The 27,619-nt window shown below is 42.5% G+C and overlaps 1 protein-coding gene across 41 annotated transcripts in view; it reads left to right on the forward strand.

Annotated features, from left to right (window-relative positions):
- Positions 1–27,619, forward strand: part of DPP6 (dipeptidyl peptidase like 6) — a 714,691-nt gene that overhangs the window by 11,719 nt on the left and 675,353 nt on the right. For 3 of the 41 annotated variants that reach the window (XM_039524572.1, XM_039524573.1, XM_039524588.1), the window contains exons 2-3: positions 2,594–2,653; positions 22,274–22,322. The exons of 3 other annotated variants lie outside the window; for them this stretch is intronic. Coding sequence is in view for 15 of the 38 variants with exons in the window: in XM_039524588.1 (XP_039380522.1) it covers positions 22,308–22,322 (15 nt within the window). In the remaining 23 variants the exon portion in view is untranslated. Of the gene's footprint in view, positions 1–2,593; positions 2,654–19,227; positions 19,283–21,597; positions 21,686–22,264; positions 22,323–23,151; positions 23,352–27,619 lie in introns of all 41 variants that reach the window. 35 more of the 41 variants (XM_039524574.1, XM_039524576.1, XM_039524590.1 and 32 more) reach the window with 29 other exon arrangements.

Below are 27,619 nucleotides of genomic sequence, written 5' to 3' on the forward strand. Positions count from 1 at the left end.
AATGAATTACATATTTATTAGCCCCTAAACCGTACCTATCCCTGGTTTGGAATATTATTTAAGGTTTGAAGCTGGCTCTGAGTATGCGTGGTGGCTACTTGTCATAAAGTTTAGTGTCCTCACAAGTTTCTTTGCAATGTCAGTCAAAGTCCGTTGTGGCAATGGCTGTGGTAAAAAGTCAAAGGAATTCTGAGGCAGTGTAGGAAAATTAGGGCTGATGTTCTGAAAAGAAGTGAGGTAAGACAAAGGTGTGTCAAGTCAAAGGCGATCCAGCCATGATGTAAAGAAAATGAGACTGTTTTCAGTGCAAAGGGATGGTTAGCACTTTACCCAACAAAGAAATGCAAGTAAAACCATAGCAAGCCTATTGGCAATTAGCTGCAGTGTGGACAAAGTAGAAGCTATGGCAGTGGGAATTATGTTGTTATGCCAGGAAGAGCCAACAGGTGTCAGTTCAAGTCTTTTGATGTGTAAAAATGTAGAGAAAGGAAAACTCAAACCTAGAGAGATTAAATTATGATACAAGGAAAGGCACAATGATGTCAGTGATACCAGAATGTGCATTTAACTCTTTCTGTATTTTGGATGGGAGGCTCTTGGGTTTCTTTACAAGGTTCCCTCTGTTCCTTTCTTATCTGTGTATATCGAGTTTGAGATTTACAGCTTTTAACTACAGTAGAACCTCAGAGTTACGTACACCTCAAGAATGGAATTTGTTCATAACTCTGAAACATTTGTAACTGAACAAAACGTTATGGTTCTTTCAAAAGTTTGCAACTGAACATTGACTTAATACAGCTTTGAAACTTTACTATGCAGAAGAAAAATGCTGCTTTTACCATCTTAATTTAAATGAAACAAACACAGAAAGTTTCCTTACCATGTCAATTTTTTTTAATCTTTACCTTTATTTTTGTAGTAGTTTACATTTAACATAGTACTGCACTGTATTTGTTTGGGTTTTTTTTGTGTCTGCAGCTGCTTGATTGCATATTTTTAATTCCAAATGAGGTAGGTAGGGGTGGGTGTGGGTGTGTGGTTGACTTGTCAGTTTGTAATTCTGGTGTTCGTAACTCTGAGGTTCGACTGTATGTAGAAAGCATTTTATTTTAGTGTGGGAGTTGTTTTACCTGTACTCTTTAGGTTTTTTAAAGAGTTATGTACATTGAGACATTAGAAAATAATGCTGACATAATGTCTTAATGGTTCATGGTTGACAAATGCAGACACTGGTGCTGAGACCTCTGCTTTTTGCTATTGTAAAGAAGGCTTGTTGCATGTAGCTGTGACTGAGGAAAGGTAAACGCTTACTGATATTAAGCAAAATTTGAGGCCTCGGGGTTGGTGATGAGGGTGTGAAACCTTTCACTTTTAGGTCAGTTTGAGTCCAGCCCAGGCTAGTAGCTGATGAAAGTTTCTAATATCCATTGACTGCTTGATGGTCTTAGTCCAGCTGTGGACCAGTGTCCCCACTGCAAACAGCACCACCACAACTGGCATCTGCATTGGCAGACACAGGAGGACCTGACTGGGCAAGGAAAATGAATGATTTTCCCACTCCTAGAAGTAGTCCCTGTAGAGCAGGGTTAAAACACATTGGCGAGGTGGTTTGGGGAGGAAGTTGCATTGTTGTTCCCCAAGCTGTATCATTTCTGTGAATAAATGGGGTATCAGTCACCAAGATGCTGACATAAGCACTATAATGTAAAACAAAAACTATATCAAAATGCCAATCAGTGTTTTTGTGGCAAGGAAGCATGGATGAAAGTCTGGGGACAGTGGCTCTTAAAGACGGGAAGATGAAACAACATCACAGAGAGTCCGGTCAGAATTCTACGGTGTCAGTAAAATTATACAACTTTTGTATCCATACCAGTATGGGAGGTAGTCTGGGAGTGTAGTGGTATTGTTTACTATACACTTCTTATTTGCCAGCAGAAAGAATGTCCTCTGATGGTGTGAGGAAAGGCAAAAATGGTATTGTACAGAAACAACTTTATGATGTGAAGAAAGGCAGTAACAATTCCCAGCTATTAAGAACACCTGCTGATATAAAAAGCAAAAGAATATTAATGCAACTCTATTGATGCAAAGCTATAGTGTGAGAAAATATCATTGAAAATCAGATGCCACATTTCTCCGATATGGAGATACTTAAGAAGTTGTTAATGCAAATACTTCCTGCTCCTGGTGGGAAAGGCAAGTCTAGAGCCATAACTGTAAACATGAGAAAGGACAAACATACGGTAATGCAATGCTAAAGGTCTGATCAAAATGCAGATGTTCACCTGAATAGTGCTTTTTTTTAAATGAATGGGTCACTCAGCTCACATAGTCCACAAGATTCTCCTCTTCCAGCATGAACTGCCCTTGATATCCTTTTTGATCGCAGAGTCTGGTAATATTTCATTGTTACCACTTGGTTTGGTTGAACAGCTGCATGAACTCAGATTGCTTTGTGCAGTGGATTCCTGACTCTTGCAGGCTGCAGTTCATGTAAGACAAATGTGACTTGTTTAAAATGGAAAGTTTGGGACATCTGCTCACAGATAGGCCCATTTGTAAAATGTCAGTTTTTCCTTTTTTTCTACAGTGTATCCAGTCACAAAGAGAGGACATGTAAAATGAAAACTACATCAAAAAGCCAATAAAGGTAATACACAAAAGAAAAGAAACTAAGCTCTGGATGTCATGGTGGCCTGAGCTTTATGCAGGTATTGATGTAACCTGGTATAGTTTCTGAGAGGAAACATTTGTCTTGCATCTAAGGCGCTGAACTGATGCTCAGCAAGTCTGGGTTCAACTCCTAGCTCTGCCACAGATTTCCTGTGTGACTATGGGTAAGTGTCTTAGGCCATGTCTACACTTACAATGGGATGTGTGGTGCGGGCACTACACATGTAGCCACACGCTGCAGTGAAAGGCTCTAGCAGTTGGGGAAAGGCTCTGGTGGGGAGAAGCTGCCGGAGCCTTTACTGCCGTCATAACCTTTTCCCACTGCTGGAGCTTTTCACTGCGGTGCAGAAAGGCTCCAGCAGCCGGAGGCAGAGGGACACTACACTGTCAAAAATAGCCGTATAGAAGTGGGATGCTCTGCTTGGGCATGTAGAGAGTCTTATCGGTATGTAATCTGGGAGTTAAGGTATGTAGGGCACTCTACTATAGTCATCTAAGCTGTGCCTCACCAGCTACACTGCCATGTATACCCATGCTAGCTGGGCATGTAGTGTCCGGACATTACACACCACTATAAGTGTAGATGTACCTTTAAACTCGGTGCATCAGTTCCCATCTGTAAAATGGGGATACCTCCTTTGACTCTTTGTCTGTCTTATCTATTTAGACTATAAGCTCCTTGGGGTAAGGACTGTCTCACTGTGTGTGTGTGTTACCTAGAACAGGATTCCATCGTGCTAGTTTGGGGTGTTTGAGTGCTACTGTGTTATAAGAAATTAATAATAAGCATTTGGTTGATGCATGGAAAAATTGTATGTATAAGAGCAATGGATAATTAGTTATAATAACATTGCTCCATTCAAAATGCACCTACAGTATCGGCTGTTTTATTTTCATTTACAAAGAAAAGTAAGGAAAATATTGTAAAAGTATTTTTGCATGTGATTTATGTGTGTTTTTCATTTTCTTTAATCAAAAATCTGACCAGAGTTTTTCATATGTGGTGGACAGCAATGTACTGTTATTCCTGGACCAGACATTATCCTATGTGTAAAAGTAAGCTATTAAATATTTTTAAATGGCTATGACAGTTATCATCCAAAAAGACTATTAGAACTGGTCAACAATTTTCCAAAGGAATGTTTTTCTATTGGAAAATATTTCATCAAAACTGAAACTTCCCACAAGAACATGTCAATTTTGACAAAATTTTGTTTTGAAAAAAATAGTGGGGGGAAAAAAATGTTGAGATTGAAACACTCAGTTTTGTATGCAGTGTTGTAGCCATGTTGGTCCTAGGATATTAGAGAGACAAGGGGGTAATATCTTTTTATTGAACAAACTTCTGTTGGTGAGAGAGACAAGCTTTTTAGCTACACAGAGCTCTTCTTCAGGTCTATGTAAGCTCGAAAGCTTGTCTCTCTTCCCAACAGAAGTTTGTCCAATAAAAGATATTACCTCACTCACCCTGTCTCTCTAGCATTCAATTTTGACATTTTGGAAATGGAAAGTTTTGACTCCTTCCCCCTTCCCCCCATTACTTTTGGCTATCTTATTACCAAAACAATTAGAATGTTGAAATTTTAAATGAAACATTTTGATTGACCTGAAGTTTGTTTCATTTGAAATTTCAAAAAATTTTGTGTTTGGACCAATTTGGAGCAAACAAATTTTGTAATTGCAGTATTTTCTGGAAAATGGAAATTCAAGTTACTGCACATATCTAAATAAATAAATAAAATAAATAATAGGAGATATACCAATCTCCTGGAACTGGAAGGGACCTTGAAAGGTCATCAAGTCCAGCCCCCTGCCTTCACTAGCAGGACCAATTTTTGCCCCAGATCCCTAAGTGGCCCCCTCAAGGATTGAACTCACAACCCTGGGTTTAGCAGGCCAATGCTCAAACCACTGAGCTATCCCCGCCCCCCTCATTTAGTGATGATACATATTAACACACACATTCTTTCTCACACCATGCCTCATAACTCAGGTATACTCTGAAAAAATGTTAGTATAACACTGACCTGCCTGAAGAAAGCATGCTGAGTTATAATGCTATCAATTGGTATTTGTAGTTAACAGATTTATTATGGCACTGCCTAAGGGCCAACCAAGAATGGGGTCTCATTGTGCTAGACACGGAACAGAGTACTAGACAGTTCCTGCCCTGAGGAGTTTACAATCTGCATAGACAAGACAGACACAAGGTTAGGGGAATGGATATAACACAAGCAGAGTGATCAATATGATGGCAACAAATGTCATGTTCCACAATTTTTTCATCCTTTACTCTTATAATCTATATTATGAGAGGTCACACACTTCTATAAACCCCTGTAATATCCAGCACAATATTTTAAGCATGCATTGACTTCCATTGAATATTTGCAATAATAAAGTGAGCAGGATTTGTTCCAGAGTGGTTTAAATTACAGTAATGATGCTTTCACATAGTTGGGGGATTTCATTTTGTTTTCCTTCTTTTTTTAAAAAAGAAAATGAATCTGCCATTTGAGATTGTAATGGGTTTCGTAGATGCCTCTGTGTTTCTGTCTCTTTGGATCTGATCTGATTCCAAAGCAATCATTCTGGCCTTCCCAGTAAAAATGCAATGGGTGTTTTGCAGCTGTTATGATCCCTATAAAAACATTCTGTTTAAGTCATTACCCAGCGTGCACAGAGGTGAACTGACATAATCCTCGGTGCCTTCTTCAAACACCATGGTGTGGTTTCCAATGTATTGTTCCCAAATCTCCTTGTGGACAAATCTTCAAATATGCCCCCTGAACAAAGCCTGCAAACCCTGCAGTGGATGATGAAATCCCTACTCAGGCTCAGGTGCTACCACAAGCATAGTCTGACCCTTTAGACTTACCCCTGCAGAAGGGACAGAGTCTAGCTGCATCTCCCCAGGAGGAGCACAGTGAAGAGAATGTGACTCAGTCATAATTCCTCCTGTTTTGCCCTTGCTCTGGGGAGCAATTTCCTCCCCCTCTTTTCAGGATATAACATAAGAATGGCTATACTGGGTCAGACCAAAGGTCCATCCAACCTAGTATCCTGTCTACTGACAGTGGCCAATGCCAGGTGCCCCAGAGGGAGTGAACCTAACAGGTAATGATCAAGTGATCTCTCTCCTGCCATCCATCTCCACCCTCTGACAAACAGAGGCTAGGGACACCATTCCTTACCCATCCTGGCTAATAGCCATTAATGGACTTAACCTCCATGAATTTATCTAGTTCTCTTTTAAACCCTGTTATAGTCCTAGCCTTCACAACCTCCTCAGGCAAGGAGTTCCACAGGTTGACTGTGTGCTGTGTGAAGAAGAACTTCCTTGTATTTGTGTTAAACCTGCTGCCCATTAATTTCATTTGGTGGCCCCCCAGTTTTTATATTATGAGAACAAGTAAATAACCTTTCCTTATTCACTTTCTCCACATCACTCATGATTGTATATACCTCTATCATATCCCCCTTTAGCCTTCTCTTTTCCAAGCTGAAATGTCCTATCCTCTTTAATCTCTTCTCATATGGGACCTGTTCCAAACCCCTAATCATTTTAGTTGCCCATCTCTGAACCTTTTCTAATGCCAGTATATCTTTTTTGAGATGAGGAGACCACATCTGTACGCAGTATTCAAGATATGGGCATACCATGGATTTATATAAGGGCAATAAGATATTCTCCATCTTATTTTCTACCTCTTTTTTAATGATTCCTAACATCCTGTTTGCTTTTTTGACTACTGCTGCACACTGTATGGATGTCTTCAGAGAACGATCCACGATGACTCCAAGATCTCTTTCCTGATTAGTTGTAGCTAAATCAGCCCCCATCATATTGTGTGTATATATAGTTGGGGTTATTTTTTCCAATGTGCTTTACTTTACATTTATACACATTAAATTTCATTTGCCATTTTGTTGCCCAATCACCTAGTTCTGTGAGATCTTTCTGAAGTTCTTCACAGTCTGCTTTGGTCTTAACTATCTTGAGCAGTTTAGTATCGTCTGCAAACTTTGCCACCTCACTGTTTACCCCTTTCTCCAAATCATTTATGAATAAGTTGACTAGGATTGGTCCTAGGACTGACCCTTGGGGAACACTACTAGTAACCCCTCTCCATTCTGAAAATTTACCATTTATTCCTACCCTTTGTTCCCTGACTTTTAACCAGTTCTTAATCCATGAAAGGATCTTCCCTCTTATCCCATGACAATTAATTTATGTAAGAGCCTTTGGTGAGTGACCTTGTCAAAGACTTTCTGGAAATCTAAGTACACTATGTCCACTGGATCCTCCTTGTCCACGTGTTTGTTGACCCCTTCAAAGAACTCTAATAGATTAGTAAGACACGATTTCCCTTTACAGAAACCATGTTGACTTTTGCCCACAATTTATATTCTTCTATGTGTCTGAAAATTTTATTCTTTACTATTGTTTCAACTAATTTGCCCAGTACTGACATTAGATTTACTGGTCTGTAATTGCCGGGATCACCTCTAGAGCCCTTATTAAATATTGGCATTACATTAGCAATCTTCCAGTCGTTGGGTACAGAAGCTGATTTACTCCTTCTGCTTGCCTTGCCAGTTTTGCCTGTGGTGAATGTGTAGGGAGGGTGGAGCTAAGGATCCACCCTTTCCCTAGACATTTGCCTACAGCTGGGAGTACTGGGTGCACAGTGGGGATGGAAGATCTTATGCCCCTTACACTCCTTTCTGTAACTGCATAAGTTCAGGGCGCAGTCTACAGACCATGGTGTTGATATCTGATGTACAGCTATGAGCACTTGTGCATAGAACAATTGGAATTACTCTGTGAGGGATTTGGATGCTGCACTGAGGTGTCCTCATTTGATCAGTGTTCCTTATTATCCTTACATTACTGACGTGACAGATGGAGACACGGTGGTGCATTATTACAAAACATATCATGTAAACATTTAGTCTAAAGAGCTGAATTTTGCACACTAACCATATGTTGCTGTAGACAAAAGCAGGTACTGAACATGTGCAATGGTGCTACACTGAGTGACATAACTTGGCCTTTTAAAAAACAGAGCAATGATTTGTCTTAAGGCCACGGTGCACATAAGAGCCCTTTCTACAGGAAATGATACCTTCAGCTTTCTGTGTTATATACATAGAAGACCACAGATGCTGGCTGCATGGCAAGTTGACCTGACTTAGTCAGAAAGCTGGATGGCCTATTGCATAGAGCCATCTTCCTCTGAAAGAGTTCCAGCCCTGCACAGCAGGGACTTGTGGAGCACTCCTGTAAATGACCCTGATTATCACTTTCATAAATGACTCTGCATTTTCCAACGTAATGGGTAATGATGTGAAAGACATTGAACAAGATTTTTAATTATAGCAAATGGAATCCGTGCTCTCTAATCGGATTGCTGGATAGGTGGTTATTATTCACTGCTAAAGGTTAAAACATTAAACTTCTGGCTGTCATCGGGCAGATTATTCATAAAAGCACTGGCTAGGTGTTTGTTGTTTTTAAATTACCGTCTCTTGCGGAAGCTCATAGTAAATCAGTTTTCCAGTCCTGTCTGAATGTATCAAGTCAATAGGTGCTGGAGGATAGCAGCATAAGGCACAAATATCCATCATCTACGGTCAGTCATTTCAGGAGTGAACAAATGGATCAGAACTTGTTGGTCCCTTGTGCTTTCAAAAAGGAAAACTTTAGTAGCATGCACCAGACTTGGTGTGAAATTCTGTGGGAGATCAGAGTTAGGCTTTGTCTACACTACCCGCCTTTTAGCAACGCAGCTGTGCTGCTACCGCCGTGCTGCTAAAAGGCGCGCAGTGTAGCCGCTGTTTGTTGGCAGGAGAGAGCGCTCCTGCCGACAATACGTTGTTCACACTGGTGCTTTTTGTTGGTAAAACTTTTGTCGTTTGGGGGTGTGTGTGTTTTTTTAACAACCCTGAACGACAAAAGTTTTGCCAACAGAGTTCCAGTATAGACAAAGCCTTAGTGGGTGATGCTTTTGAATCACCTTCTTTCTCTCTCCTTCCTGATGTGTGCCTCTTTCCCATTGTTTTCTTTTTCTGGTCTGACTTGGGGACTGAGTGTCTGATCTCCTGCCTCCTTTTCACAGCTGCACTTTTAATTCACTGACTGTGTTTAGGCAAGCCAAGTAGGACTTGTCTATAATGCATTTTTTGCAATGGTGGTGCATAAATACAAACCGCTAGAGTAGAAGTGCTGGCGCAGCTTATGCTGGTTTTTAGAGTAAGCCACATTGCTGCAAATCACCTTTTAGTCTGGTATCCGACATCTACACTAGGGATTTGCATTGGTGCCGTCACATTGGTGCAAAAATCCACATTATAGACAAGTCCCAATTAACCTGTCATATGTTTCCCTATTTGTAAAATGGGCATCTTAGCACTTATCTATCTCACAGGGGTGTTGTGAGGCTTAATTAATTGAGGCTTATAAAGTGTACGGAGATCCTTGGATGAAAGACATTGCATAAATGCTAATAACTCTTTGCCCTGCTCCACTATTGCTTTTTTTTTTAATTATAATCAACTTGTCAACAGCAGAGAAACTAGCACTCTGCTCTTGCACAAAAGCAACTTTGCCCACAGTTCTTATTGTAGAGTGAAATTTATATTAATCAGAAGTGGCTCTCACACAGCCTTGGAAATTAGACTAAAGGCCCACAATCGCTAGTCAATTTAACGCACAGCATGCACCACAGGTGAAGTGTATTCATACAGGAGCAAAGTTTTGCTAGCTGCTGGCAACATTTGTCTAGCGGAAGTTAGTTGCTGAGGAAAAAATTAGTTCACATGTATTTAAAGCTGGATCTCTGCTGAGGGGAGGGGCTACTTTTCTTGTCAATCCTGGTCATTTGGTATAATAGAAGCATCTAGATACTTATATGGACCCGTCACCCTAGTGTCTGAGCATCCTTGTTAAGGGATCAGAGTTACCTGCTGCTGCAATATGGCTGAGATTTTTTCCAAAGCTCTTGAGGGGATTTGGATAACCTGTTCCCATAAATTTTATTTATCCCCAGGAGACTCTGACGATGTCAGCCTGAATGTTGTGCCTTCAGAATGACCATTATTTTCCCTAAAACATTTTCTATATAAACCTTTTGCCTTTCAGTTAGAATATATTTGTTTTTGCTGGTCATTTTGTGAGGTTTTAGACTAAGAAAAAAGGCAGGGAGGGTTTGTTCATTTCAAGTTAAGGCTAAAGATGCCAGATTGATAGCACTGAAAACCAAAGTCCATCCGCACAGCTGGGATAGCATGAGTAGGTAAATTGTCTGTCATCATACTGCCCAGTCCAAGAGCATCAGCTCTGTTCCAGGCGATATTGCTTACAAGCCTGTTCAGTGCTTGGCCATTCTGCTGAGATTGCCAGTAAACCATTTGAAATGTGATGTGGAAACCTGTCCACTAGGAACTGCGTTGAGACCCATTTCATATATGCCACCAGTGATGGCGTTGAAATATGGTCCTGGCTGGCCGTGACTGAAACACTGATCTCAAGGGATAAAGCAAATCTCCTAAGTCCTGACCGTCCCCACTAAACATCTGATCCAGCTCCTGTTGACGTCGATGGGTATTTTCCCATTGATTTCATTGAGTCATAACATTTCAGTGGAAGCAGAATTGGAGCCAAAGGTCCTGATTCAGAAAGGTAGCTTATGCATGTCCTTAGCTTTAAGCATGGGAGTAGTCCCCGGACTAAGTGCTTTGAATCAGGGATAAAGTGCCTAGGCTTTTCCATTACACTTATGTAGCTGTAAGAGAAACTCCAATGACAATCTCTCTTCATAACTCAAAAAGTTCTTCTTTCCTTAAAAGTTTGTATTCATCTGGACAGTTCAGTATTTTTGCTGATTTGGGTCCTAGGTTCCTTAGAGCCTGCCTTGCAGAAAGCGACATACTGATTAGTTTTATTGCAGGAAGCAGGAGGATTTGACTGTAACTCTTTTTTTAATTAACGTTGTTTATTACTTATTTAGTAAGGATACATTTAAGCTGATCCTATGGAAATAATGACTCAAAGGGATCACTGGGGAATCACTGCACGATACCACACAGATTTCAGAGTTAGTTTGAAATTCACGTGCTTCTGCAGCAGATGAAATCTTCTATCAAATATGGTAAATAAGACTTGGCATTGTTGTAAGGTCCCTTTTTAAAAAGATATATTCTTTAAAGATTAATACCCCTAAATTAATGGTTTTAACATCTATCTAGACACCTAAAACTTATAATTGCAAGAATGACTGTTTTTGCACTCTGTTTTTTCTGCTGTCATTGGGCTGACAGAAGAACTGACGTTTTAGCTAGATTGCAACTTGAAGGCTGAAAAGTTCTGTGAAGCAATCCAAGTAATTATTGTATAACTTCTGCTGATGCCTAGAACAAGAATGAACTATCTGTGGGGTTTCTGCAAATACGGGGTATACTCTCAAGAGTGCCCAATTGTAACTCGTGATGAATATATATTATTTACCAGTCAGATGGCGGCATTCTTTTTTCTGTGTGCCTGAACTCTGATGCTAGGTAACATTATTTTTGAATTTACTGACAAATAGAAAAATTAGTAAATTTAAAATAAATTCATTAGAACAAACCCCCACTAAAAACATAACAAAGAAACCTTTGGTAGTGTTTAAAGAAAAAACTTCCTTTTAACAATCACAGCTTGGCTCTTCTGATGCTCATTGGCAATGGGTCTGCACAGCTGTGAAGTAGTCTATCTCTTTCATAAGGATTTGTTTACCTACTGGAAAGTTATGTTTGTAATAAAACATAAACTGCAGTTTGGCACAACTTAGACACCGTTTTTTCTCATCTAGCCCTAATCCTAAACCCACTGAGTTTAATGCAAAGACCCTCCTTGACTTCAATAGGCTTTGGATCAGGCCCTCTGTCTCCTCCTATCCTGCCAGCACTTGTGCATGTGAGTAACTTTACATATGAAAACAGTACAAAGGTAGAGCTGGGTTCAAAAAAGAGCTAAGTGAGTTCAGGGATAGGTCCAGCAATGGCTATTAGCCAAGATGGTCAGGGATGCAAACCCATGCTCTGGGTGTCCCTAAGCCTCAGACTGCCAGAAGCTGGGAGGGAGAGACTGGGTGGATCACTCCACCTGCTCTGAACTGTACATTCCTCTTGATGCTATGAGACTGGCCACTGTCGGACACAGGATATTGGGCTAGATGGATCATTGGTCAGACCTAGTATGGCAGTTATGTTCTTAAGTGCTATTGAACTCATTGGGGTGACTTGTGTGAGTAAAGTTACTCACCTGAGTTAGTGTCTGCAGGGAGCAGCCCATTAGTGTGTGTCACTGTTATGTCAAGTAAACTGATGCAACTTTTATTTTATATCCTTCAAGTCTTGCCACTGTGGCAAAGATGACTTCCTTTTAATTACTTGATTCTGTATTTTAGTACAGGACTGTTTAAACTAACTGTCCTGTCATTTTTAGTTGAGACACCGTCAGTAACAACACCTCTATGGTGCACTTAATATTATGATGCCCTATGCACAAAATTACTTCACAAATGCATTTTTCTCCATTATGAATTGGGTTCTAATAGGTTAGCCTTGAACATTTATTTTGGCTTTAAGCAATGCATTTCAATTATCTTCAAATCTCTTTATAAAAATGCTTTAAAGAGCAATGTCTAAACAATTGGTGTGAGGATATTAGTATTTCAGCTATTTTCTTCTGTAGGCCCAATATTCAATGGAAAACGCATAAAACATATCTGCCTTTGATTATTAAAGTTTAAAGACATTCATGGACTGGAATAAAGTTGAATCAGTTTTCTTACTAGTGTTTGAATATTGTGGATTTTCTAATTGTGCTGATCAGAATCTCAATATGGGCCCAATTGATCAAAGACCTTTTTTATCAGACATTCAACTGGACAAAGAGCAGTAAAATGAAGAAATGAGGAATTTTTTTTTAGCCTGACTTACAATTTTGTGGACAAGTTATGTACTTAAAAAAAAATGTATGGGAGTCACAAGTGACTAGTGATTTTGGGCTGCCTCAATTTTTGAGTATCGAATTTGCAATACTGTAAAGAGGGTATGTTTTCAGGGGCAGATGCTCAGCACTTCTGGAAAATCAGGCTCCTTTAAGGTGTGGCAAGATGGCCCAAAAATTGCTAGTCACCTTTTAAAATCTTGGCCTGTGGAGTGTAGAGGTTATTTTACCTCTGTATTTGGCACTGGTGTGATCACTGCTGGAATACTCTGTCCAGTTCTCATGGTCAGAATTCAAGAAGGATGTTGATAAGTTGGAGAGGGTTCAGAAAGGAGCCATAAAAATGATTAAAAATGACTAGAAAACATTGATAGACTTAAAGAGCTTAGTCTATTTAGCTTGACAAAGAGGAAGTTAAGAGGTAACTTGATTACATTCTCAAGTATCTTCATGGGGATCAAATATTTGATAATGGGTTCTTCAGTCTATCAGAGAAAGTATAACAGGTAGATACATTTAGACTGGAAATAAGTTGTTAAATGTTTAACAGTGAGACTAATCAACCATTGGAACAATTTACCAAGAGTCATGGTGGATTCTCCATCACTGACTATTTTAAATCAAGATTGGATGTTTTTCTAAAAAATTCCTAGAGCAGATCATTTTGGGGAAGTTATTTGACCTGTGTTATACAGGCGGTCAGACTAGATAATCACAATGGTCCCTTCTAGGCTTGGAATCTATGAATCTATACAAATCTTCTACTCCCATCCCTTGTACAAACATGCTAATATATATTTTTATGTCACTGAAAAAGGACTGAGTAACCAGTCTCAGGATTACAAGCTATTTGTTTCTTTCATATGCTTGTACTTTTCGGTGCTGTTAATACATGGGTGGATTTTTTTATGCTTTTTTAAAAGAAAACAAATGAAAGATGCTGGATGGATGTAAAAAAGAGCCATCAACTTTGAAAGGTCTCCACCAGGCATTTTTCATATCTCTCTTGTTTCTCTCCATCATTTCTACTATAACGTATTATTGGAAGCTTGCAGGAACATCTGATATCCCATGGTCGCCTCTTTTTGGCATGCAGTGATTGTTTGCCTGTATTTAGAATTAGAAGAGCATGGTCTTTTCACAATGCCTTTTAGATCCGGGGAGTGCTACAAAGTACTGAGGGATAGGGTTGCAAATTTTGGTTGGATGTATTCCTGGAGATTTAATCACGTGGCATAATCATATAAAAATGAATCTTTAATTCCTGGAGACTGCAGGCAATCCTGGAGGATTGGCAGCCCTACTGAGGAAGAACCTGGGAGTGCAGGGATTATGTGGGATGGGCCGGTACACACTCAGCCACACTTCTGGAGCTCTCTTCGCCAGCCATGTGATAGCAGTCCTCTGCACTGATCAATGGGAACGGTTCCAACTAAGATGGGACCAGAGGACTCTTGCGGGCATTTTTGCAAAGGGGGAAATCCTGCCTTTTCCTCTCTGGGTGTAGAGTTCCCACTTGGAAGCAGAACTGGTATAATTCCAGTGCAGGAGTGTGTGTTTGGGATAAAAATGGGGTAGGGAGGATACACACACCCCTCCATGCAATTTGAAAATTGGCTTTGCAGGGGTGTCTATGCACAGTGTATGGGGTGGAGGTGGAGCTGCCAGATGTGCTCCTTGATGGATCCTATTCAGTCAGATACTGTGGTGAGTACCTGGATGGATGGATGGATCCTCCCCTTAAGGGGTTACTTCAGCATGGTGGTAGCAGCCCATCCAAAGCAGCTTCCCTGCCACTTCATGAAGTTGGAGGGATGTTCCTTTGCCTTCATCCACCCGCAGCTGATCCATCCAGAGTACAGATCTCAATAGTGTTGTGGGAAGCAGCATTGGAATTGGAGCAATGATTGACTTGCTTGGAATCCGTCTGATCTAATCTCTGTGCAATGTGACGAGACTGATTTCGGTCATGAGAGTATCCCCAATAGAAGGGTTGATCCGGATACAGTATTACGGGTGTGTTTATGGGCGTTTTGCCGTTGGCTGTACAGTCATGGGAACAGAGTTAGGCCAATGGAGTGTGCTTTTGGAATTGCATGCATGTGGGTTTACTTCAAACGGCTTCCCCCCAAAGGCCCCTCTATCTTGCCCTGCTCACAATTTGATTATTCTGTATGTCAGTGTTCATCTCTGACATATTGGGTCAAATTCACCCTGTGTCACTAACATATGCCCATTCAAATCCATGGTATGATACCATTGCCTCCAGTGCGGTTGCACCAAGATGAGTTTGGCCCACTGACCCTTGTATACTGTCAGAAAAACTGACATTCTGTTTATCTTTTCCTGTGTCTTGTAGCAGCAGCTATCCAGTCCCCAAACCTCAGTCTTCCCCAACAGTCAGCACCTACCACAGCCTAATTAAATTCTGCCACTGACAAGAGACTAAACAAACCTGATTTAGCCAAGCAAATCCTCTTAATTAAAAACTCATAGAACTTGAACACAAAAGCACACTTCCCTTAAAGATGGCTGGAGAAGGTATTATCAGGCTCCCTACCTGTAATTGTAGAATTGACCCCACTCCACTTAATCCCCCCCCACCACCACAGTTTCATTAGAGACAGCGAGGAGAGCTATCCATCCTCTGCTAAAGTACAGAAGACAGAGCTCCCTTTCTCTCCCTGGCTTATTTAGGCAGTGCTCTCACAGAGCTCCCCCTTATCTGTGGCTGTTTCAGGCTGCTTTAACCATTGAATAAAGGGAAGCAGATGGTGGTCCAGGAAAGCAAAGGAATTAGAAGGATTGGGAATGGGTGACAAGGGCTAGATTGCTTGATAATTACCTGTTCTGTTTGTTCCCTCTGGGGCACCTGGCATTGGCCACTGTCGGAAGACAGGATACTGGGCTAGATGGACCTTTGGTCTCACCAAATATGGCCATTCTTATGAGACAGGAAACTTGGACCCCAGTGTCTGCAATCAGAGGGCTGAAAGTGTCTTTTCTAGAAAGCAAAAAAGATGGCATGGTATTGGGGTCTGGCTAGCTTCTAGTGGAATAGCTCATCATGGACTCACTGGAATTTGGGTCTGTGTATCTGGGCAAGACACCCAGGGAGTTGAACCTCTTTGAAGTGTCTGTTTAGGGTTGTTTGATTATCTAGCCCACATGCTAAGGATGAGATCAGTGTTCAGTTGGCTGATTGTTGTTGTTGTTTTGATTCTTTTTGTTGAGCCCTGAATGTTATTGGTGAAATCCTCTGAGAGGGTTTTCTTTGATATCCCCACCCACCCCCGCCCCTTCAGTAAAACTCTGCTTTAATTTGTAGGGATTTGGAACCACAGCATTTTGTATATTTAAAAGCATCTTCAAACGAGGCTAAAAATGAGGAAAATCTAACAATTCTTACATGCCAGAAAGAATTCTGTGCACACATGAACTGTGCTCCTGAACTTTAGTTCTGATGCCAGAATTCTGGCACCAAATAGCTCTGAGCTGTGGAGTAGCTGTGAGATGGAAAAAGCATTCTGGGAATTAGCATGCAAATAAGGACACAAGTGTAGCATTTCTTTTCCAAATTTCCGTATTCAGTACTGCTACAGCAAGTGTCTCTTTAAACTGGAGCAGAGTTGACTCACAAAGCAGATTTACAGGAGTACTTGTATACCTGTTTAACAGTGTTAGGGCTCATCACTCTAATGCAGTGACCAGTCCAGCACGCTGCTATTTCACAGCTATTTAATGTCAAAGCGCTGGGGACAAAGTGTGAGGTTTGGCCCAGTTAGTGTGGCCCAAGCCTCATGGTGCAGCACGTGAATATTCAGTTTTTAATTTTTTTTTGATGAATTTAGTGTTGGTTAAAGGTACCAACTTAGCAGGTCTAGCAATTAAACTCCTCTGTTCTGCCACAGTGCAGGCACATTATGGACATTGCAAGCTTCCAGACATTGCCTTATCAGTGTGTCTCTAGCCTGACCTGGAGGGACCAGAAGTGGACATTCTCGATGACCATCCATGCTTGGCCTGCACTAAGAGGGCATTTGGTAATATGGACACTTGTCCACTAGGAACTGGAGTTGAGAGCACAAACCTGCACAGCACTTGGTGCAGTAAGGCCCAGTCCTGAGTGGGGCCTTTGGATACCACAGCAATTCAAAATGATTAGCCACCACCCAACCTGCTGCCTCGGGTGTTAGTGTTTTGAGAAGTCAGGGAGAGGGGCTATGGTGAAATAATCACAAGCCACTAATGAATTTAATCACATCTGAGTGACAAGTAAAGAGAAACAAGTAAAAACTTGTGAAGATCAGACAAAACATTACAATGATGCTGAATTTTAAGGCCTTTTCTTGAGGCTCTTTAAATACAAAAACTAAACTTGAAAGGATGTGTAGCCCAATGTAAATGTAGTAGTGACAATTCCCTAAACTAGGGAGAGGAATTAACAATTAAGGTATTACAAGGGGATAGATATGGCTAAGAACAGAGAGATGAAATCCAGTAAAGGATATCATTTAGGATGAATGTCAGGAAAGGTTCCTGGTGGACTAACATGTGGTCTGACTGATCCAAAGGACAGAACCCCTGCTGTGCTGGGAGAGGAAGAGACGACCTATACCTGACCTGTGGTCTGGTAGAGTGGTGCAATTTGGGGAAGGGTGTGGCAGTGACTGCTACTCCTTCCCCTGAGCAATCCTATATAGATCCTCACCCTTCCACCCCACCCCTTTGCCAGGGTCCTGTAGTTACTCCAACCCTAGTGCTCTCTCCTCTGGTCTGCATACCCGGTCACCATAGATAAGGCTACTTCAGTCCACATGGTGGTCCTCCGCTCCGTAGCTGAGGGCTCAATTTTGGAATTGTCAGGAGGGATCTATTTTTTGCTTATGCAGCTCGTTTAGTCTTTCTCCAGTTGTCAGTCAGCCATAGGTCCCCACCAGCTAAAGGGATGTTAGTGAAGCACAACACATGTCTAGGGCTTACCTTAGCAATACCCTTGTGGGACTGATTGCTATGTGCCCCTCAGTTGCGGTTGGTGGGTTGAGCGGGAGCACTTCACAGATACCTCTGATGGTTCCCTCGGCCCCATGAGACCTATGAAGCTGGAGAGCCCAATAAACCAGCATAACACCAGTGCTGTTGGAGACAAATGCTGGTACACCGTGCTGAACAATTAATGTAAGGCTGTGACAAAATATTACATCTAATTATTGTTTGTTTGTATTGGGGTAGCACCCAGAGACCTGGTCACAGACCAGGACCCCATTGTGCTTGGCGCAGTGCTAACACAAAACAAAATAATGCTCCCTGCCCCAAAGAGGTTACAATCTAAGGTGGAAAAACTAATTACAAACAGGAGTTAGTCACCAGCACAACTGAAGGGCATGAAATACAGTTTTGAAAAAGTCATTGACAATGCGACAGGAAGTCACCATCTTAAAGGCTGGATAGAATGGAGAAAATTGAGCTCCCACTGAAAATCTGACAGTGTCAAAGTTGTTTTAAGGTAAATTCTATTTTTTAAATATTTTCAGTTAATTTAGTAGTTCATTAAATATTCGGTGGAGCTAGTTAATATTTGTTGAACAAAAAGATTTTTCATTGAAAAGGGGCCTTTTTCCAGAAAGGAATTTTTTTGAGAAAAAAATTTGCTTTATTTCTTTTTCCATTTGTTTTGCAAATGTTATAAAAATGTTTGTCAGAATTTTCCATTTGCTGAACTATATCCACAACCTTAATATCTTAGTTTAGGTTTAGAAAATGAAAAATTATGACAACCATTTTGATAACATTTTATATAAAACTTCAGAGAAAAAAAATTCGCAAAAAATGGCTTCATTACAAACACTTCCAAACAAACAAGCCAAATGCTGGGACTGGATGCCAGGGGAGGGATCATTTGATAATTGCCCTGTTCTGGTCATTCCCTTTGAAGCATCTGGCATTAGCCACTCTTGGAAACAGGTTACTGGGCAAGATGGACCGTTGGTCTGACCCAGTATGGTCATTCTTATGTTAACATCAACATTTCAAAAACAGGTTTTTAGTTTTCAATCAGCAGATTGATTAGCTTAACTAAGATTTTGTGCACATATAACTTTGTAAAAAAAATAGTTTTTACCTTAAAACAGCTTTACAGTTTTCTACTTTTCAGTGAGCTTTTTCTTGAGAACTTAATATTTTTCATTTCTATTGTATCTCCATGGAGTCTGATGACCTGCTGAAATAGAGTGCTGTAGCATTAACGGTGAATGACAAAGCAAAGTGCTCTTTTTTTGCTTTTCGATTAGGAATAAGACAACCTTTAAGGCTTTGTTTCCACTGGGGAAATTAAACATTTTTGACTGGTTCATCTATATTGGGTGCACTGGTATTGATGGGCCACTTGCTGCTAGCACTGTTTTAAAATTTGTGTCCAGTAACCCTGCTGAGAGCAGATCTAAAGTACACAGCAGTGATGACCCATATGTGCTAACGGTGATGGGAAATCCCAAGTGTAGAAGGAGCTGAAGGTATTTCTTTAAATGTTGTTTTCTTTTTGTTTTTTATATTAGGAATATCAGATCTTGATTTTCCTCTTTGGGTTGGAGAGCTTTTCTTACTGCTCAGGTAATCATGTGGTGTGTTCGGATGGTGCCAAATTATGAATTGCTGTGACTGATACGAATGAATGAATGTGGTAAGCGTGTGTTTGGTATGGCTTGGCATGCATGAATTTGCTAGAGGATTCTGGGAGCAGGATTCTCTTGGCATTAGATAAATGATGTGGAAAATTACTGGAAGTGCTGAAACTGCATTTGAATGGTTAATATAGGCTTGATCTGTGTGTATGTTTCAACATCAAACTTTGGGGGAAGCAGCTCACCAAAGTAAAGACGACGTAAAATCATGCGATCAGTGGGCTTGGTACAGGCTGACCTCTGGATGGCATCATGCTAAGAGCTTAAGTGAATGATTGATGAGAGGATAAAGACTGATTGAGTTTTGGTCTGTGTCTGCTTTGCAGTACCTTCTAAAATATTAATTAGAGAAAACCAGTAATGAACGCCCACAGGGCATATTTCTGGGACATGTGACTCCTTTGAGGGGGGGAAAAAATGCTAAGCAAAGTAAATTAGTTAGTTCCCCAGTTGACATCTGAAGAGGTTCAAGACTGAGACAGAAGTCCTTGGGGTAACTTAAACCCCACTTTGAGGGACGTTTGTGAGACTTTAGAACCAGAGACCTCAGGGTGACCTAGACCCTGCTTTGGAGGACACTTGACAGACCAAGTACCTGAGAGGGGAAAGAAGAGACGTCGTCTCTGGCTACAACTGATAGCAGCTATACCTGCTTTGTTTGCTAAACAGGATACTGTGTAAGGACAACATAGTTACTGAGGGTTTATGCTTGGGGAATCGAGGCTTATTAAGGAGTGTGTATTACGTAACCTTTACTGCTTGTGTGATTCTTTCTCAAATAAATCAGTATGTATTAAGCATATTGTTTTCCAAATTTTCACTGGTACCGGTAACTATCTGCCCAGCTGTGGGCTGTTAAAGATCCGTTTCAACATGGTGCTGTAATCTAGGTCCTCCAAAGTTCTTGCAGAGGTCTCTAGCCAAAAGAGGGAAATTGGGGCCACCTGGTATTTCTCACGTAATAAACTGATGAGAAGAAAATTGAAACAAGCAGCACTGCATTTGAGGACATCTGTGATGAACTGGGAAATACCAGTATTATTTTGTCTGACTATGGTGCATGCCTATGCGTGTTTATGATGGGTTATTTGTTATGGAGTTGGATCAAAAGGGATTGTGAGGAGAACCATGCAGGAAAGATGAAATAATAAATGGCCTAAATAAGGAGCACTCCCAACAAACGCTGAAACAGAATAGCCAGGTTTATAGCTGGGGAAAGGTGACACTTCCACCACCCCAACCCTGGAGATGTAGCTGTTTTGCCACACCTGAGAAGAGAGTGAACAGAGGAAATGCTAAACCATTACAGGACATCTGGACCTAGAAAAGGAAGGAGAGCTGGGTGAGCTAAGAGGGCATATCTACACAGCACCTGGGAGCATGCTTCCCAGCATGGGCAGACAGACACACTCTAGCTCTGCTCAAGGTAGTGCATTTAAAAATAGCAATGTAGCCACAGCAGCACAGGTAGTGGCTGAGGCTAGCCACCCGAATATGTATACAGGGGATCAAGTGGGTTTGGGCTTAGGCGGCTAGCCCAAGCTATCGCCTGGGCCACTGCAGTCACACTGCTATTTTTAGCACTCTAGCTTGAGCAGAGCTAATACGTGTCCGTCTGCCCGTGCTGGGAAGTATGCTCCCATCTGCTGTGCAGATGTACCCAGAGAGGCTGCCCAGGGTGTCAGTGAGGCCTGACAGGCTGGCAAGGAAACGCGCAGACAGACAGAGCCTGCTGCGAGCAGGACAGTCTGTTTCTCTCAGCCAGAGATGGCCCGAGGGGCACTTACAAAAGCTGGCAAGGAAAGATTAAGGCATAAGACAGTGCCATGCGTATGTGCCTTTTATTGTTTTTGCCCTTTGCTCCATGTGCTTTGTACCTATGGGGGAAGGAACACGTGCAGCTTCATCTGGGAGACAGCCTTTGGGTCGCTTTAATCAAAATCACTGGTCCTAGGTCCCTGGAAGGAAAGGGCTGACGGGTGCCAAACACAGTTGTGCCTGTTGTATTAACATGGGTAGGAAATGAGGGCTGTAGCCCAGAGACCCAGTCCCAGAGTGGTTGGATCATGTGGTTTGCCCAGAACGAGGTGCAGGAAGCCAGGCCTGTCACTGAAGGGGTGCACTCGAAAGGTCCGGAAAGGAGTATAAGGTGCAGTTCGCCCGGTAACCGTGACAGCGTCTTTATGTAATAAAATACAGATGCTGTAGAGGGGTGACTGAGCATTCATTTCTGTGTTTTCATAGAATGTCAAAACTTTGTGCCCTCATTCATTATAAGCTGCACAATGTTGGAGGAGGAACCTACATCAGTATTTTGGCCTTTCCAGAAGAGGTCAGTAGACTTCTTAGTGGATTTCAATTGTTCAGGTATCTTATTGTGTTAGTCTTGAGATAGTCCTTTCTTATAGGATGCTGGTTACAGGTTATAAACAGCACATTCCTAAGGGTTGAGAGCGCTGTCCAGAGCGATCACAATGGAGCACTCTGGGATAGCTCCCGGAGGCCAATACCGTCGAATTCATAGAATCTCAGGGTTGGAAGGGACCTCGGGAGGTCATCTAGTCCAACCCCCTGCTCAAAGCAGGACCAAACCCAACTAAATCATCCCAGCCAGGGCTTTGTCAAGCCTGACCTTAAAAACCTCTAAGGAAGGAGATTCCACACAACCCCAAATTCAACCCGGCAATGTCGATTTCAGCACTAATCCCCTCATTGGGGAGGAGTACAGAAATCGATTTTAAGAGCCCTTTAAGTCGACAAAAATGACTTCGTCGTGTGGATGGGTGCAGGGTTAAATCGATCTAATGCTGCTAAATTTGACCTAAACTCGTAGTGTAGACCAGGGCTAAGTATTTTTTTATCATCATAGGTCATCAGTCTAACAGTTAACAAAAATTATTTGTTTCTTCTGTATGTGGAGGTCAGTTTGAGTCTGAGGCTGCCAGTATGGAAAAATGAAGATCCCCAAGGTCAGCATTTATATTTATCAGATTTTAGCCAAGGAAATAATTTCATAATGATAGTACTTTGCTGTTATAGAATTTTTCATCTATAATTATATTTATCTAAGCAATTGGATCTTTATTTCAGTTATTTTGGTGGGGAACAGAAGTGCGGTGACTTGCTCAAGGACCTAAACCAGATCAGTGGAAGAGCTGGTACTGGAATCCAGGTCTCCTGGCTCCCAGTCCAGTGTATGATCCATTAGACTACACTTTGTGGCGCTGATCTTGCAAAGACTTACATCCTTAACTTTAAGAATGTGAATGAGTACAGTGGGACTACTTTGTGCTTAAAGTTAAGCACGTGTAAAGTCTTCAGGATTAAGGTCGCTACAGGCAGTGACCCAAAGAGGTGCATCCACCTGAAGTATGAACTGTCAACTGGAATATCCTCAATGAGCTGTAAAGAGTACGAACAAAAGCAGCTGTGATGGAATGCACCCCAATATTCACACTCTACACACCATTGTAATAATCTTTGTACAAAATCTGCCTTGTAAGGTATTATTTGAACTCACTGGTCAATAATATCATGAAATATGTATAGCAACATTATATGTAAAGTTATGAATTCCCCCTGAATGATGTTGGTGGCACATGTTCAACTGACGTAGTCCTGATTGGGCTGGACTGGCAAACCAGATCCTAAACAAAGGAATGGGCGTTTACCTCAATTTACATATAAGTAGTAAACAAGGTCCTTGAAACAGCAAGAGGGAGACAAGGCAAATCTGCATTTTAGCAAACAAGAGCATGAAGCCTCTTTCCGACAGGACTCCTTGTCTCTTCCTCACAGCAGGAATGAACTGTAACGAGGGGTAACCCTCAGGAAAATGCATTTAGAAGGGGAGTGAACTATAAAAGCGTGGCAGAAACCCCGAGTTCTCTCCCTATCCACCTCTCTTGTCTACCTAAGAAGACAAAAGAAACAGCCTATGGACTTGGGGGGCAGATCCTGATCTGAAATTTGGTCAGCCCCGTATCTGGAAGCATGTGGTAAGAACTTCACCTTGAACCCTGTCTAGTTTAGTTTAGAAAGCATTTATCTTTATTTCTCTTGTAACCATTTTTTACTCTAGTGCCTTATACTTGTGCTCACTTAGAAGCTATGTCTTTGTAGTTAAATAGACTTGTTTTATTCTTTAATTACAACTAATTCTGTAACTTAATTTAAGGTAGCAGATTGTTGTATGTTGATCCCTTTAGAGGGACAATGGACCTAATATATCAGGACTGTCCAGGAGAGGACTGGATGGTGCAAAACACACGTTTGTGGGGGGGGGGAACCTGGGACTGGGCATGTGTTATGGTCACCCTGCAAGTAGTAACCAAGGCTCCTGGAAGCCAATGTGTGACTAGTGTGTGCTAATAGGCTGCTGGGGTCAGAGTTGCTGGACCAGGGCTGTGGCTATACACAGACAGTCAGGATGTGACCTGCATGCTGTTTGTGAGGAGCCCGGGTTGGGAGTTACAGACGCAAAGCATTGTGAGGCACCCCAGCTTGCTGGGCAAGTGGTGACACAACACCTCACTGGTCCGGATTGCACCCTGGAATGTCATAGCAGCTTCTGGGTGTGGCTTCCGAATTTACATTTAATTTGTCAGCCTCATAACAATCAAGTGTCTCTTTCAGTGAATGGAGAGAATGAAATGGTGGCAAGTATTTCTGAAAAAGATCCTTATGTCTGCATGTAATACAAAAAAATAGGAAATATAATACAGACATTTAATAAGTGTTTCATTTTGTGCAGTGATTTGTTTACAGTGCCTTAGTTTCCCTTCAAGTAACTGTGAGCACTGACCCAATGACCATTGAAATCAAAGTCATCTTGCGTGGGAAAAGTATGAAAGTGCAATATGATGTGTAGAGCTACTGAATATCCATAGGCTGCTGATGGATTCACTTACTTTTTCCAGTCAGGAGAAATACATCTGAACTTATTAAAGATTGAGGGGGACACAAAACCTACTCATTCAGGAAACTCAGCTGTGCAGGATTTATTCATTTAGTGTTAACAGTGCGTTTCTGTAAATCACAACTTCATGATTCTTTATTTCTGAAATGTTCAGCGGGTAAAATGAGGGGGATGCCAAATGTGTGAGCAGCACATGCAACTTTGGGACTGAGGACTGGCCTACACCTAAAACTTCTGCTGGTATAGCTAGGTCAGTCAGGGGTATGAATTTTCCCTCCACTCCTATTGACACAGCTATACCGGCAAAAACCCTACTGTAGATGCAGTCAGACCTGGGGGGAGGGGGAGAGTCCTTTTCTTGGTATATCTTCTTTCTTTTGCGTAAGTGGTGAGGTGACCAGAGTCCTGTTTTTAAAGGGACAGTCCTGTATTTAAGCCTTCCTAGAGGTGTCCTGACTTTTTCTTAAAAATGGGCAAGTTGTCCTGTATTTTCTGTCTCTCCTCCCATCAGTACTGGTGGGTCCTGCTGCTGGCCAGATCCCTGTTTGCCAGCTGCCCGCCCACTAGCAGCGAGTGCGGGGATCCAGTGGCAGACGTTGAGGGTGGCTGTACAAGACTGGTGGCGGGGCGAAGATGCAGCGCGCAGGGCCTGCTGGTCCCCCTGGTGGTCCATCAGCGCGGCCCCTGCTGCGTGCCGGCTCTTGGCCAGCAGGGCCCCGCCTACCGTCCCGTTTCCAGCTGACACTGAATGTGTGCTGCGAGCTGCGGTGGTCGGTGAGTGGGGGCAGGTGCCTGGCAGCGGCCGGTTACATGTCCCCTCTGCTGCCCATTCATCGGCCCTTTACATGCTCCCACTCTCGCTGTCCTCTCCGTGCTTTGCCCCTTCAATTCCCCCCCAGCCCCGCTGCTCCTCCATGTCCCGTCTGGCTGGGCACATCCCGCTCCCAGCGCTGTGCGGAGAAGCAACCCCTGGTCGGAGTGCTCAGCTCACCAAAGCCTGGCTGGCAGGCCCCTTCCTTCCCCCTCTACCTCTGGCTGGGCTGGTGCTCCAGGAAGGCCCAGGACCCTCCGGCCTTGGCGCTGGTCAGGAGGAGCTGAGCCCTGCGTGTGCTAAAGCCCCGCACAGACCTGGCACAGGGAAGCCTCTCTGCACCTCAGCTAAGCTGTGGAGTGGCAGGGAGGGGTAAGCGATTTCCAGCCTGTTCAGGCCCTGACCCAGCAGGCTCCACAGCAGCCCTCTGGAGGCAGGGGCGTAGCAACCCTCTTCACCCCCTGCCCCCAGGGAGCACGGGGCTGCTCCATCCCCTAGGCACCCTCACCCGCAGAGCCACCTCTGTGACCGGTTCTGAAGCCCCTGCAGTCAGGTTCCCTGGGCCCTGGTGCACAATGCATCCTGAGGGCTTAACCCCTTCCTGCCCGCGCTGTAGTTGATATTGCTTTTTAACAGGGGCCGAGTCAACTTGGTGTTTGTTTGAACCTTTGTACTGCATAGTTCTGATTGATTTGCCATGAAACTCGCTTGAATAAGAGTAATTTTACCAGGTGTCCCATATTGAGCATAGGTAAATATGGTCACCCTAGTAAGTGGTGTAAGCTATACCAGCAAAAGCACTCTTGAGCCAGTATAAGCTGCACCTGTGCTAGGGGGAGTTTACCAGTTAACATTTCTAGTATAGACAAGGCCTAAACCAAGGGATGGTTGATTGGTATGTCAGGAGTTTTTCCCTCCACAGTTGGTTAATACAGCAATGCAGTGGAAGAAGCAAGTGCTACAAGGACTTTTACTTTGTCTGGCGATCTGAGGCCTGGCCTACATCTAAAACTTCAGTTGACCTAGTTATGTTGCTCCGGGGGTGTCAAAAATACACACCTCTGAGAGGTGGAGTTAAGCTGACCTAAACCTTGATTCTTCCGTGGATCTAGCTACTACCTCTCGAGGGGTGGGTTTATTACAGCAACATAAAAACCCATTCGGTTGCTGTAGTGTCCAAGCTGCAGTGTCGATGTAACCTAAGCAGAGTGGTCGACTTTCTGATTTGCGGGGGGGTGCTCGACCCCTTCTTCGCCCCAGCCCCGCCCCCACTCCACCCCTTTCCCCAAGTTCCTGCCCTGCCCCTCTCCCCTAGTAGGCCCTGCACGCTGCTGAGCATCTGCACCTCACTGGGTGGGAGGCGCTGAGGGATTTAAGGGGAGGCGCTGATCAGTGGGCCCATCGGTGAGTGGGTGGCTCTGGGGGAAGGAGAGGAGCTGATGGACGGGGCCCGCCGGTGGGTGCTGAGTTCTCATATTTAATTTCTGTGGGTGCTCCAGCCCCAGAGTACCCACGGAGTTGGCACCTATGAACTAAGAACTTGTCCACACATGACCAGCAGAGCTATAGTGGTGGTATTGTTCTACTGTAGCTATGCCAGTCAATTTTCCAGTGTAGACAAGCGCTAAGAGTAACTTCTTTGAAGCTAGCTGCAGCATAAGTTAGATGAGATTCAGTGTGAAAACTAATCAGGACACCACAGTCAGTAATGTAAAAGATACAGCTACCTCTTAGCACCTCTGAAGTCACACTCTATACCACTCCAGGCGTGCATGAGTAATCACTGTGTCAATTACCCAGAGTAGAGCATCATTTGAAACCAATTGTTGAAAATCAGTTCTCAGGTCTGTGTTCCAGTTAAGCAAGGGCCTCATTTAAACTACATACCAATTAATGGGATTCTACTGCATACCCTTATACAGAGAAAGAGGTGCCCCAACGAGGCAGTGTATTTATCTCCAGTAACCTTGGTTTGCCATTAAAAACAAAACACACATGCCTCAGCAACTCTTTGTTCATATTCTGCTGTTATATTTCTACCTTTACTGATTTCATTGTATGTTGAAGTGGGTTTGACTCTTCAGTAGGGGTATTCTGTTCTCATGGCTGAATCAAGCAGCCTGTATATTATATTGTGCTAACTCTTTTGTTCCAGATCTGTCAGTTCATTAGAAAGTGATTTTGAGAGATGCCAAAGGAAGGATTTCATAATATTGGTTCAGTGTATTAAGGTGCACAGCCTTCTGTAATAAAGAGTAGCAGACAAAAGGAGGAAATCCTAAAATAGGTTTGTTCACTGAAATCAAGTGAATTGCTGAGATACATTCCAATGAAACAATCCAATACATGCTACCAGTTACCAGCACCTGACCCACAAGACCTAAAGAGAAATGAAGGTGTTCTGAGCATAAGACTAGGATGCAGGTAATGGTAGATTTGAATCTCAGCTCTGATAGTGATGCCTTCTGTAGTTTTTCAGAGCAAGTCATTTAGAAACAAAGCAGGATATTGCCCTTAATCTCTGTGCCTCAGTTTCC

The sequence above is a fragment of the Mauremys reevesii genome, linkage group 2 (assembly GCF_016161935.1).
Source record: "Mauremys reevesii isolate NIE-2019 linkage group 2, ASM1616193v1, whole genome shotgun sequence".
NCBI lineage: Eukaryota > Metazoa > Chordata > Testudines > Geoemydidae > Mauremys > Mauremys reevesii.